Raw genomic sequence first — 14,271 nt, 5'->3', positions numbered from 1 at the left:
TTCTTAATTGTGTTACATGATACTACACCAATAATATGCTAGTGAAGAGTGAACACACTCATGCGTGCTGTTGTATGTTATGGGTAGGTACCACAATACAACTTTAATCTCATCTAATTGCTAATGTAGCCATGGAGCCTAAACTGAGCAGCTACAGAAATTAGGCTAAAGCATGCTGATTTAGCTAGCAACATTATAAGTAGTCAGAATAGAAAAGAAACCATGAGGTTTGCATTTTACAAGCATAATTTCTTAATTACTCATAAACTCTTACATTTTTATCATTGCTATGTTGTATGTTAGCCTACTGTATATGTCCTGCATACTGGAACATATCAAGAAGTCAAAGCCACTTTGAGTAGTGTAGCAGAACAGCATGATAACAAACTGAAAGCTTGAGGCAATGACAGACAGCAATGGCTGATAAGCAGTGATTGGAGGGCTGAGAAAATAAGGCAGAGCTTGGCGGATTGTGTAATGGTCTTGACTGGTCATAATACAGCACTCATAGAAAACAAATCAGTTTCTATTTTCTTAAAAAATGCAGCTGAATAAACATTCCCCATACATGTCCCCATTTGGTTGGGTAGTCTTGTAATATCCATGGCTACTCCCCTGAGTAAGCTTTTGCATTGTCAGAACAGCACTGTTTCCACATCAAATCTCACAAAAGGAGATGAAAAAACCTTCTGAAACTACAAAGGTCTGGACCTCGGTGTCCTCATGGATAGTTGTGGCCATGAACCGAAGCACGTCACTCTGTGTTATAAGACTTAGATTTTGTGTGTGTGTGTGTGTGTGTGTGTGTGTTACCTGTGCCCATGTGCCGCGGCCAGGCTGAAGGAGTTCATTTCACCATGTGGAGTTGTGGAGATGCCGTTGCGGTACATGGTTCCCACCATAGGGTCAGCTCCTCTCTCCAGCAGCAAACTGACCAGCTCAGAGTTCCCTATACACACACACAGACACTGCAGTCACACTTCATCTCTCTACACACTGAAAATAACATGCACTGAATTCACTAGATTCAAATGTACATGGTTTTCATCCACAACACTACGTTGTCTTGCTGTTTACTTACTTCTGGCAATGACTGTGTTGCTATAATATGTTTTATTGATTTTAAAATAATGTGCACATATAAATCAAGTAAAGTGAGCCTCAGTGTTCGCTCACCTGCAGCAGCGGCTAACTGCAGAGGAGTCTCTGTGTAGTTCTCCATACCATCCTGCAGGGAGCCCTCTACATTCGCTCTGGCATCCAGCAGCAACTGAGAGAGAGAGAGAGAGAGAGAGAGAGAGAGATTAGAGACAGAGGAAGAGAGAAAGAGAGATAGACAGAGAGGAAAGAATGTGAAGAAAGAAAAAATGAAAAAATGTGAAATGAAAAATAGAGAAAAAACAGAAAGAAAGGAAGGAATGCAGAGACAAAGAGGTGAGGAATTGACAGACAAAGGAAAAAAAGTATGCAGAGAGAGTGAGAGATGAACAAGAAATAAGAAGCAAGAGAAAGAGAGAATCAGAAACAGAAGGCAGGATAGCAGAAAGAGAGAGTAAGAGATGAAAGAGAAATGAGAGTGAGAGAGATTAGAGAGAGAGGAACAGAAAAAGAGAGATAGAGAGAGAATGTGAGATGAGAGAAAACAGAAAGAAAGAGGAAGGGATGGAGAGACAGAAAGAGGTAAGAAATTGACAGACAGATGAGAGAAAGTATGCAGAGAGAGAGTGAGATGAACAAGAAAAAATAAGCGAGAGAAAGAATCAGAAAAAGGAGGCAGGTGGCAGAAAGAGAGTAAGACATGAAAGAGAAACGAGAGAGAGAGAGAGAGAGAAACAGAGATAGAAAGAGAGAGAGAGAGAGAGAGAGGAGAGAGACTCAGAGAATGAAGGTAGGGACACAGAGTGGGAGATAAAAGAGAAATGAGCACGAGAGAGAGAGAGAGAGAGAGAGAAGGAGAGAGAGGGGAGAGAGAGAAAATGAGAGATTAGTTCAGACTTGACCACCGTCAACAGCTTGATGCAATGTGATCTAGGCTGTAAACTAAACTGCTTATCAGACACTCTTTATGCTGTGTGAGATAAGACTGCCAGCATCAGCAGCTGAATCCACAGTAACTACGCAAAACACACTGAAATGACTGATAATGAGAAGGATGGTAAATGGGGTGTAGCGCGGTCACTACGCAAAGACTCTGAGAAGAGCTTTATACACCCACGTATACACACACACAGAGCACAGTGTCAGGAGAGAACGCATGGAGAATTATTATGCATGATGCATAATATCCCCATAACAATGCAATTAAATTACAGTGTGTGCTACAGAGCTCTGAGACAGGTGTTTGTGGTCAGTGTGTGGTCAGGGCAGGTCGTCTAACCTGCAGCACGGGGATGTGTTGATGGAGCACGGCGAAGGTGAGTGCTGTGGCCTGCCGGGTCTCGGGGTAGACTGAGGGGTGCTGGTGCACTGTGTTGGGCACCTGGGGGAGGTACAGGGGACAGTCAGGGCACAACACACACACACACACACACACACACACACACACACACACAATCAGGAAAAGTGCTGGCCCAGGAAAAACACACTGCCACAGCACTCAGCAAAACGACTCAGTCCAGCACTCACAGAGGACTTGTGTCACATTTAGTGCTAGACTTTGATAAGAGGGGGAACTTAATCTTTTGGAGTGCCCATACTAGTGACACGAGTTATGACGTATTATTATGGTCTATTCTAAACTCATGTCTATTCTAAACACATGGGTGACTGAGCAGGTTTAAGATTTAGCTTAAGATTAGTCGCATTTCTCATTCTCGCGACACACGTCAAACATCCTCAGTCAGCAACATTAAAAAGCTACTTCAAATATCTTTTCAGTTTAGCTCTTATCATTTGACATTTTTTAATTATTTTTTCATTCTATTTTAAGCTTTTTTGTGTTTAGCTTAATTATATCTCCTTGATTTATTGATCATTACAGTCCTCATTACTATAATTTTATAATTTAATAACTTCTTTGAACTTTTTTAAGAAAATATGAAAAAGTACTGAACAAGGAAGATTAATGTAACTTAACCATTAGTAATAACGTTTATTATTACGTTTATAAAATGATTACATTCTAAATACATTTTAAAATGCATTTTAAAGGTAATATACATTCACTCCTTGTACAATTTTTATTTTAATCATCTATTTTTTTTTACTTTTTTCTGTCTTTGTACAGTTATTACGATTTTATAATTATAATTATTATTAAATTACATTTTTATTCCTTCCTTGCACCATGCTTTTATTTTCTTTATTTCCACTGATGTCTTATACTGTTTTTTTTACTATTTTCTTTCTTTGTCAAGTTTTTTGAGGTTATTTTAAAGTATGATAAGTGAAATAGAAATAATATATATTATTATTATTATTGTTATTATTATAATTATATTATTATTATTGTTGTTGTTGTTGTTATTATTGTTATTGGTATTATTATTGTTACAGAAAATCTTCAGGACTAAGCTAACATACATACCGAAAACCATGTGACTTATCCTTACTGTGATCTCACTGTGTAATAATTTCTCCCTGCTCTTGTACTGACTCAACATTAGCTTAGTAGAAGGGTGTATTGACAAACCTCTATTTCTCAAAAAGCATGTCTCACTGACTGTGACCTGCTGCATTAAAGCTGACAAAATCCTGCTATTACCGACTTAAGGCATGACTTATTCAGGCCATGCTAGCAAGTCATGCACCATCAAAAGTGACTAATACATGAGTATGTGCGTGTTATTGCTAAATCATCCTTCATCATCTCCTGCTTTACAGTGTGTAGGTTCTGGTAAACACTCCTGGCTGAATGATGTACGTCTAGTTGTCTATGTCCTAGAAATGACTCCATACTAAACAAGCAAATAAAACTAAAGGCTAAAGTGTGTACTAGGAGAAGAGGAATGCATTTTGAGTGTTCTCCTGTCAAACCAACACAGCACATGAACACAACAAATGAAACTACATGGCACACAATAAACGCATGGCTTTGATGAATATGTGGAGCATTAGGATGTCCACTGTCACTGACCTCACTGTTGATGTCGGCTCCAGCGTCCAGCAGCATCTGAACCATGGCCTCATCCCCTCGTGCACAAGCATACATAAGTGGGGTCATACCCTTATCAACACACACACACACACACACACAAAGGCTTATTACACACTCTACAATGCATTCAGATTCAGAGCTGAAAAACATGCATTTATTATTTTTGATAAGGTCCATTGCCTGTCAAAGATTTGGGGACCATTAGCTTTGGAAAATGTTTTCTTTTGTCAGTAAAGATTAACTTCATTTATCTTGATGCTACTTTGGCAAAACAGATTTTAGCCCTTTTGATGTCAGCACTAATCATGTTTAACCCTCCTGTTATGTTGTGGGTCAAACTGACCTGTATCAAAGTTTAAAAATACAGGAAATATGTTTTAAATAATTTTTGGAGCACAAAACTTTTTCTGCTGGACTTGTGACTCACTTAATGTGATTTGAATTAAAAGGGTCAATTTGATCCAGAACAGAGGAGTTGTTTTGTTTGTATTAATCATCATGACAGAAAATATGACAGAAAATATGTAAAAAAATGTTGAAAATTTTTAAATAAGAATAAATTTTAAAAAATGTGTTGAATATCTAGTTTTTGACAATGTACATGTAATTTAAGTTTTTTAAATAAAAAAACGAGTGAATTATTATAAGGAAACCATGATCATGTATATGAACTGTCCATGTAATTCAAGTTTTATTTCATAAACATGCTAATATTTCATGTTCATAGTTAAGTTTCTAAAAGGGGCCATATCACTGAAAACATATTTTTTCTTGATTTTTTTTAACAAAAGTTTGTTGTGGTATGTAAGTTTTGTTAACATTTCTGTTTTGAATTCATTGTTCTTGTGATGTCATGAAAACTGGCTCAGTCACATATACCCGCTTATTCAACCTACAGCAGTTTAGCCCCTCCCATTCACTCTGAAGTTAGAAGAAGTGTTTCAGCCTGGACTGCCTTTTAAAACAACACAGCCAATTAGAACATCATTAGAGGTCGTTAATATATACCAGTCTTAAAGCCACAGTAACAAAAACAGCCTGTTCAATTCTAAAGGCATAAAGCGAGGTTCGGAAATTGTCGTATAAAAATTAATTTTGACTATTTTTGGTAACATAAACTAAACGCACACAAATGTTGTAAGTGGACATCAGGGAAAACAATAAAACAAGGAAAATGCAGGATATGGGCCCTTTAAGGCTATGTTGTTTGTTTTCTCACAGCTATGTTGTTTCTAATGTTTATGTTGCATTTCTAATGAAGAATTCTAATATTAAAGGAAGGCAATATGTGTGTGTATACAGAAAGACCTATGTGTAGGTTCATGTGAATGTAAAGATTCTACACCAAGAAAAGGTTTTTCCTAGAACCATTCATCCAAGCCTAGAACTGCTTAAGAACTTATTTTTAAGAGTGTAGTAAACCCTAAAGTATTTATTTAAAGGGGAGTCTTGAAAGCCTGTATATAAAAAGAGACCCCAGGGGATCCAGCACAAGAACACAGGCATGGAAAATCCAACAGTATCCCTGCTTCTGTGAAAAAGGCCAGGAACAGCTTACATTCCCCTGCCAGAGTTCAGCAGTGCAGCCAAGCTAGCAGAATGATGGAGAGAGTGGTGACATGCGGCTTGCAAGCTCCATCTTACTGACACAGCCGAGCATAAAATACTGTGGGAGTCTGAGAGAGCTGTACCTAGTGTGTTGATGTGCTGAGAGAAACCTGTTCGAGTTGAGGTTGCCACAGGACAAACACATCTGCTTTCTGCTGTGATGTGATTAATGAGGAGTATATGTGCACAAGCCTCATGCTGCTGAAAATAAACTGCTTTTCTTAATCCAGTACTGAGAGCGTTTTGATACATCTGCACAGTTTTCTGCAAATGAGTTATGACTGGACATGTGCCTGTGTTTCTGTAAGTGTATTAAAGAGCTGTGTGTATGTGGCATGTCTCACCTGTTCACTTCTGCTGTTGATGCCGTCAGGTCCCAGCAGATTGATGGCCTGTTTGACCAGGTCCGTGCGGCCACAGTTGAGCATGCGGAAGCCCAGGTCCTGCAGGAACTTCGCCTCAGTGGAGGCAGCATCCAGCTTCCGCGAGACACAAAAACAATCGTCTGTCCTGAAGGAGGCATTAAAGAACACCGATAAGGTCTCACTCCCCTACATCACAAGATACACTACTGTTCAAAAGTCTGAATCATTTTTGATAGTCATCATTTTAGTAACAAATTATACATAACACAGACACCTGGCTACATTACTAAAACCATGTATTTCTTTGTCCATTCTATCAGTTTCACTTACCATATAGGTGCACTTTGTAATTCTACAATTATAGACTGTAGTCCAGCTGTTTCTCTGCAAACTCTGTCAGCCCCCTTGCACCCTTTTCTCCAAAGGTGAGAACCCCCTACCTGACCACCACAGAGCGGTAATATTTGGGTAGTGGATCATTCTCATCACTGCTGCAACACTGGCATGGTGGCAGCGTGTTAGGGCGTTTTCACACTTGGGCCGTTTCAGCGTCTGAAGTGGACTCAGACCACTGAGTCATGGTTTCTTTTGCATATGTGAACACGCCAAACGAACTCAGACCCCCCTAAACGGCCCCAAAAACGAACCGAACCGAGACCACCTCTCGAGGTGGTCTCAGTTCGGTTCGTTTGTAGTTCGTTTTGTGGTTTGATTAATTTGTGCATTGTGAAAAGAAAACGGCCCCAGTCCGCTTTAGCTTTGCTTTATGCTGAAGAGCTCGAGGCTCACAATACACACAGCCACAGTCTTCAGCGCTTCAGCAGGTAAACAGACCAAGGATCATTTATACGGTTCTACTCAGGATAAAGTCTGTTCGTGATCTGAGACAGACAGCAGTGCTGACTTATTAAAGCGATCAGATGCGAGAGCCCGCGTGATTTTACTGCGTTAAAGCTCGAGCTGGGCACACAGCGCAGTTTTCAGCTGCTTTCACTCTGAACGCTGAACGAATGAAAACTCGCCAGATGGAGCTTCAGTGAGGAGCACAGTTGAACACGGAGCCCACCGCGGCAGACCCGCAGGGCCGTTTTTCCAATTTTGCGCGATGCACTTTGTCCGATCGTTTCAGCGCAGCCAATAGGAGAGCAGCAGGCGGGTCTGGTGGTTCTTCTCGTCACCTGATAGCTCGGATTTATCAGAGAACGCTGCCCATTTTGCGAACACTGTGCGCACAGACAGTGCTGTGAAAGGGGTCTGAGTTCTAATGGAGTTGTGGTCTGAACAAGAAGTGGTCTGAGATCTCAAAGGACCAGAAAGAAAACTGAGTCCTCTTCAGAGTTCACTTACATTGTGAACACAAAACAAACTGAGGTAATTTGCAGTTGGTTCCCTTCCAGGTTCACTTTAACAGAACTCGGTTCGGTTCTTTTAAAATGAACTATATGTGAAAACACTGTTAGTGAGTGTTGAGCTGGTACGAGTCGATCAGATACAGTAGTGCTACTGGAGTTTTTAACATTGTGTCCACTTACTGTTTAACTCTATTTGACAGAGCTACCTCATCAGTGGCTGATTATTTTTGGTTGATGGACTATTCTCAGTTCAGCAGTGACTCTGGGGTGTTTAAAAACTCCAGCAGCACTGCTGTGTCTGATCCACTCATACCAGCGCAACACACACTAACACCCCACCATGTCAGTGTTACTTCAGTGCTGAGAATGATCCACCACCCAAATAATACCTGCTCTGTGGGGGTCCTGACCACTGAAGAACAGGCTAAAAGGGGGCTTACAAAGTATGCAGAGAAACAGGTAGACTACAGCCTGCAAACAAAGCAGTACCGATATGGTAAGTGGAGCTGATGAAATGGGCAGAGTGTAGAAATATGAAGGTGCACTTTATGAAGTGGGATAAGGTAGGGATACGTTTTTGATGTTTTTTTTTGTTAAGACAAAAAATGTCTCTCTGAGTAAATATGTTGCAGAATATTTCAAATATGATACTGAAAAATCTCTTAAATTAAGTTAGTAAAAACTGCAATCAGTTATATGTTGATTTATGATCTGAAAGCCAACAATCAGAAATATTAGCTCAAAAACAAAGTAAATCCAGAGTTGTATACTGATGTGGGTGGGGTTGGTTAGCACATTGATTTGGGGGTCGGGTGGCACGTGTTTTGATAAGTGCCACTGTATACCCCCACAGCAAACCCCCACACCGACGCCCGACTCTCCTCCTCGTTCCCCCATCCCCATCATTAATTTCACTCAAGGAACGAGGAATATGTCTTGCCAGAGCCTAGTAATTTTGATCAACCTGGCATTATATTGTTGTATGGCATTACAAATAACTTACTGAGAGGGCGCTGAATTTAGTAAACTGAAAAAAATGATGAAATTACTAAGCAGAGATTTAAACTTCTGAAAATTTTCTGTGGTTCCCAGTTTGAGAACCGCTTTAATAAATAACACAACTAAGTAACAATGCAGAGATATTCCATATCGCTGTTTACATTCAACTTACACTAACTTTGTAACAAGTTATTCTTATTTATAAACCTTTTGATGATGAGAGCATAACTTTGAACCCAAACTATTCATGTATTAAATGTCTTTTTTTTTAAGCGAGTTTCTAATACTCGCTGCTATTTATTTCACTAACATGTGGTAAGCTTGGGATACATGTCAGAGAATGAAAACAGTGTAATTTGAAACCTGTGAAGTGGCAAAGGACTAGCATATTAAATCATTTTATAAATCAATCTGAAATAAAACTGGTTTTATATTACTGGAAACATGGATTCCAAACTTCCAAACAGTGACTCCAAACTTTTGAAGAATCATGTACAGAATCAATTTCAAGCTGTGTACATTTTGAAAGCAATTCAAACATATTGCTGAGTGCAGTTCTATCTTAATGGCCTATTATCTTAAACAGTCTGACTGTGGAGAAAGGAGTATCCGTATGTGTGACAGACTGTGTACTGGGAAGCTTTAGGCTTCATTAGCCTTATAGATGTTGTTTATTTCCAAATCTGTTGTACTAGGTAGCGCCGTATGGATTTTAAACAGGCCCGTACTTTAGCTGCCGAGGTTCACAGTCCACGCCAGGCAGTAAGAGTCTGGCCGCCTGCCTGACATCATCACTGTCCACTGAAAAGCTCCGGCGGTGCTCAGCATGGGCCACAGCGACTCGGATCCACTCCATGAGCGGAGGCAGTACCATGAATGGCCTGCAGGGGGAGACAACAAGCAGATTCTCAGTTTAGATCATTCAGTTTATAGCAGCTCAGCATGCACAAGCCCTCGAGGCACTGGCAAGAAGCATTTCACAGCTGAATCCAAAGAATTTTGACAGCTAGGGTACTGCTCACTTGGAAGTGTAAACCTGAGGTTTTTTAATCTAAATGTTCACCAAAATTTAAAATATTCCCAAAATGAAAAGATTATGCTGTCATTTTCACAAGCTGATGTCATTTTCTTCGCATATGTTAAAGTTTTGCATATTTCTTTGTGGTTGTGCTACATATGTTTATTTGCATCACATTTATTACAACTCACCCGGTAAAACTGCATACAACACTTCCTTGTTCTTTGTTAATTCCCTAAAGGTAAGCAGTGACGGTTGTAAGGAAATGATACAAGCTAAAGCGCCTGAAAAAAAACGTACATCTGTTCACATGAATAAAATGTGTTATCAACACATCAAGTCTAGCTAAAATTAAGTCAACTGTAAAGCCAAACGTATGCAATATGTTATTCATGTGGAACGATGTACATATTTGAATCAAGTCCTACATAAAAAGACTGCTTTTTGAATTAGGTACAATACAGGTTAGCCAATCAGAACAGAGATCATTTACATATACCAGTCTTAAAAGCACACAGTTCGTTTACCGCTAATGGATGAAGAAATGGTCGTGTAAAGATGAATGGTACAAAAAACCACATAAATGTTATTAACGGACCTGATGGGGGAAAAAAAGTAAAATATTAGAAAAAGAAAGAAATGGGCCCTTTAAATTAGAAACCAGATTTAAATTTACTATAACTTCAGGTGTTATGAGTATTATTAAGTCTTTAAACGGCCTATTTACTATATTTTTAATGGCCTTCCTGCATTGGGCCTTATTCAAAAAGGAGTCCAGTCTGAAACATTCTTTATAACTTAAGCGTGAATGGAAGTGGCTAAACTGTTCTAGGCTGAATAGACATATCTATGTAAATGTGTGAGTATTTGTGACATCACTAAAACAATGAATTTAAAACAGGTTGTTTTTGCAGCATAGTTTCTATGTATGGAATCGGGAGGGAACTGAATGCCTTAAAATACTGTTTACATACATTAGCAAATTCCCTTATTTCAAAAAAGTAAATCTAAATTTGGTTTTCCATGATACAGGCTTTTCAAATTCCCAGGGCTGTTATAGGCCTATTATTCAGTAATTACATGGAAAATAATGTAAACAGACTTAGTCACATGCACATTCATGTCCAACTGAACTGTAGGAGGAGTGGGAAACGGAAGCCTCGCTCGACTTTCAATCATTAAAATCTGCCCCCAGAGGTGATGGACAGTGTGAATGTCCATGCTGGCTGTGGTAAAATGGATTGACAGGTGGAAGTGGAGTTTTCTGTGTGATACCATGTTTTCTATCACTATATGTGCTTCTATGTGTGGTAATGATTGCTGTTCATGCTGCAACACCACTGACGTCACCAGCCAAGGTCATCTGACACCAAGTGTTTCGACCCCTTCACTCCTACTCTCTCAGAAGGGGGTCCACACTGTGATATTTTCTGAGCAAATGAGCACACACTTTCAGAACGGAATTCACATCACTGTGGAAGCACTTATTATTGACGTGTTTCATGTGTATGTCTTTCTCAAAACAAGATGTTTGTAGTGAAACAAAATAATAACCGGTTTTATTGCTTTGGCTTTAATGTAATAACACTTTCGACAGTGTGGTATGACAGGGGCTCCTGGTCCAGTAGAAGCAGCCTCACCTTTCTGTATGAAGGGTTATTTTGGAGGGTTCTATATTGGGGTTCTCCCACTCCATCTGAGGGCAGTGCATGAAGTAGCAGAGAGTGTAAAGGGCTTCAGGCTCCCAGTGGGTCAGGCCGCTCTTCTGGTGCACAGGTGTGCTGTTACTGTGGTTCTTTACGCTCAGCGGCTGCAGGTGATGCATAGCTCTAGACACCAGGTCACCTGCAAACAGGGAACAGAGTCATGCTCAGCCAGTGCTAACACCAAGGACTGAAAGGGCCATGGCCACATAGCACACTTCATTACTGCATTAGTGTCCTGCTGTGTGTCAAATGACAACTGTTTTTTGCTCTTCTGGTCAGGGCTGCTCTGAATGCCTTTCAGTGATGCAACTGTTGACTCAAGTCATCTGTCATCTCCACCTGTTACACAACACCCTCAATGTATGGCTGCACTTGTCCTGTGGTCATATTACACATAGGAGTATAAACACACATACGCACATTCCTCACCAGGAAAATAAGCTAAAAATAGGATGGGAGGGAACAGGGTAAACAAATACTGGTAGTACAATACAGAAATACAAATGGATAATCCAATAGAAATAAATGATTTCTCCATTATGGTAACCCTGGTGGATTTACACCCGATTTCTCCATTTTCCAAATGCTTGTTACTGGCATATATATATATATATATATATATATATATATATATATATATATATATATATTAGGGGTGGGAATCTCTAGGCACCTCACGATTCGATCTGATTATGATTCAGAGGGCTGCGATGCGATTATAAAACGATTATCGATGCATCTCGATGTATCTTTTTTTTCTATACAGCATTTCTATTTTCTCACTGTGTGAGCTCAAGTTTCGAGTTCAAGTTTCAAGTTTATTTGTCATTTGCACAACATGTCAGGACATTTATGCACTGAAATGCTTGTGGTGAGGCTCAGCTAATCACTCTACAGAAAGTAAATAAGTAAAAATAAAAATACAAAAAAAAAACAACTGAAATATATTAAATATACACAAAATATACACAAAATATACACAGAATATAGAGACAATATACATTTTAAAGTGACTAAGTAACTCTGTGTTATTGTTATTTAAAGCGACTTGGTAGTTTTAAAGCAAAGTATTTATAATGATCCATAATGAATTTACTTCCAATATCTTTTTTAATAAATCAAATGGAAGTGATGTGGCAAGTGAACTAGAAGGCTCTCATTTAGTGCTCTTGTTTGGAGCACAAGAAGCTGCTGCTACTCATCTGCGATAAAATGCGCAGTTACGGTGAAATAAGATCCAGTGGTGATGGATGTCCACGCAGCGCGTTACAGCTATTCTACCCATTTTCTTTAGTGATTTTATAACTTCGGTTTTGGTCTCGTTGTAGAGACGGGGGGAACTAACAAGTGGCAAAGCTGAAGTCGCTTCTCTTTCGAATTCTCCCGTTCCACCTTAAATGGGTAAATTCGAACAAGACGCTGGAGAATAAGAAGCGACTTCAGCCTCGTAAAACAGTTGAATGTTGAAAGACATTTAACTGATCAACTTCTGAGGAAAAGTTTTCTGGCGGAGATGGGAGGAAAGCGGCTAAAGCTTAAAGCAGAGTAAAGTAAATCTGTGTTTTCGTTTATATTGTTTAGTCTATACTAGGACATTAACACATACTGAGACATACTGGACATTAAATGTTGCGGCTCCCAAGGTGGCTTGATTTTTGTTCAAAGGACAAAATGTTATCATTTGGGTTGTGACTCCTGACCTAACCTGGTTCTAAATGCAGAGGGAGCTGGTCGGATTTCTCACTCATCCAGTTGTGTTTTTGTTGTGTGCCGTCACAGACAGTCCGGGTGCTGCACTTGCGCACTTCCCAGTTCCGCCTTTTGCGTTCCGTCAACATTGCGTTATAAATTAAATATTTAGAAAATCGATTTTTGACATTTGTGAATCGATTCAGAATCGTTCACGTCCGCATCGCAATGCATCTAAGAACCGATTTTTTCCCCGCAACCTTAATATATATATATATATATATATATATATATATATATATATATATATACATAAAACAGATATTGGCATCAACTCACAATTCAACAAATTATTGAAATTCCAACAAATGACAATATTACAATTCAAATTATTGGAAATGTACAATATTCCAATAAAAATACTGAAAAAACGACAGTATACAGTACAAATTAGCAGAAAAATTTGACCCACTACAATATGAATTGTTGAAAAAATGACAACAATACTATGAAAATCACTAAGATATTGCTAGAAGTGCAGCACAATTTACTGGAAAAAATGACAATACAGAGACAATGGGTCAGACAGAGTTCAGAGTCTTTTTACCAGACATTTGGCACCTCTCTCTCTTTCTCTCTCTCTGTCTCCCTTTCTCCCCATTATGAGCCTTTAGATCTCTCTGCACAATCAGAATCCATGAACCTTAGCACTTTTGAATCTATTCAGAGGAGCACAACAGCTCTTCCCACTGAATAAAGCAGCTAACAAACAGTGCCACGCTGCGAGACCTACTGTGAAACAGCCTCTATCTATTACACGGCAATCAGAGTGCTGCAGCCTCAGCTGTTCTCTGGAGTCCATTTCACATATCCCTTTGTCTAAATGAATTAACAGCCCCACAGCCAGCATGCAATGGGCCCTATAGGCCCCATCGTTTCCAGAAATCAACAGTTTGTTTAACTGCTATCATTGTGGCTTCCTCTCTGTCAAGGCTGTAGAATTCAATACACAATGTAATAAAGGGAACATTGTATGCCGATTCATAAGGGATACTGAAGAGTTTGAACGCCTGTGGTGTGAACTGTCTGACAGCAGAAAGTAAACAGAGAGCAGCTGACCTATCCGGGCTCCGCCCACAAATGCTTTTGTTCATTGCTAAGCTCAACAAAGTTTACGGAATGTTAGCAAAAATTCCATTCTACCTAATGAGAAACTATAGTGCGTAGCTCAGTGCTTTGCCCAAGTAACTACATTTAGAGTGTGTTAATTTCAAATGATATTTATTTTGCATGCAAGTGAAGGGGTACACTGTTGGTAAAGATCAGATAGTTAGCATTAGTCCTTTCCAAACAACAACATCATAGCATTTCTCACTTTCAACAAGACATCATGTAGCAACTCTTAAAGTCTGTAACAACTTCCCACTAGGATTTTGCA

General features: G+C 39.4%; 1 protein-coding gene across 2 annotated transcripts in view; it reads right to left on the bottom strand.

Moving 5' to 3' along the window:
* btbd11b (BTB (POZ) domain containing 11b) overlaps positions 1-14,271 on the bottom strand; it is an 82,618-nt gene that overhangs the window by 11,666 nt on the left and 56,681 nt on the right. For both annotated transcript variants that reach the window (XM_036585327.1, XM_036585328.1), the window contains exons 3-9: positions 11,079-11,283; positions 9,149-9,301; positions 6,049-6,214; positions 4,076-4,165; positions 2,378-2,479; positions 1,177-1,270; positions 814-949 (exon numbers count right to left, since the gene is read on the bottom strand). In XM_036585327.1, coding sequence (XP_036441220.1) covers positions 814-949; positions 1,177-1,270; positions 2,378-2,479; positions 4,076-4,165; positions 6,049-6,214; positions 9,149-9,301; positions 11,079-11,283 — 946 coding nt within the window. The remainder of the gene's footprint in view (positions 1-813; positions 950-1,176; positions 1,271-2,377; positions 2,480-4,075; positions 4,166-6,048; positions 6,215-9,148; positions 9,302-11,078; positions 11,284-14,271) is intronic.

The sequence above is a fragment of the Colossoma macropomum genome, unplaced genomic scaffold (assembly GCF_904425465.1).
Source record: "Colossoma macropomum unplaced genomic scaffold, Colossoma_macropomum, whole genome shotgun sequence".
Lineage (NCBI taxonomy): Eukaryota > Metazoa > Chordata > Actinopteri > Characiformes > Serrasalmidae > Colossoma > Colossoma macropomum.
The sequence above is the reverse complement of the archived record's forward strand: the minus strand, read 5'-3'. Positions and strand labels throughout refer to the sequence as shown.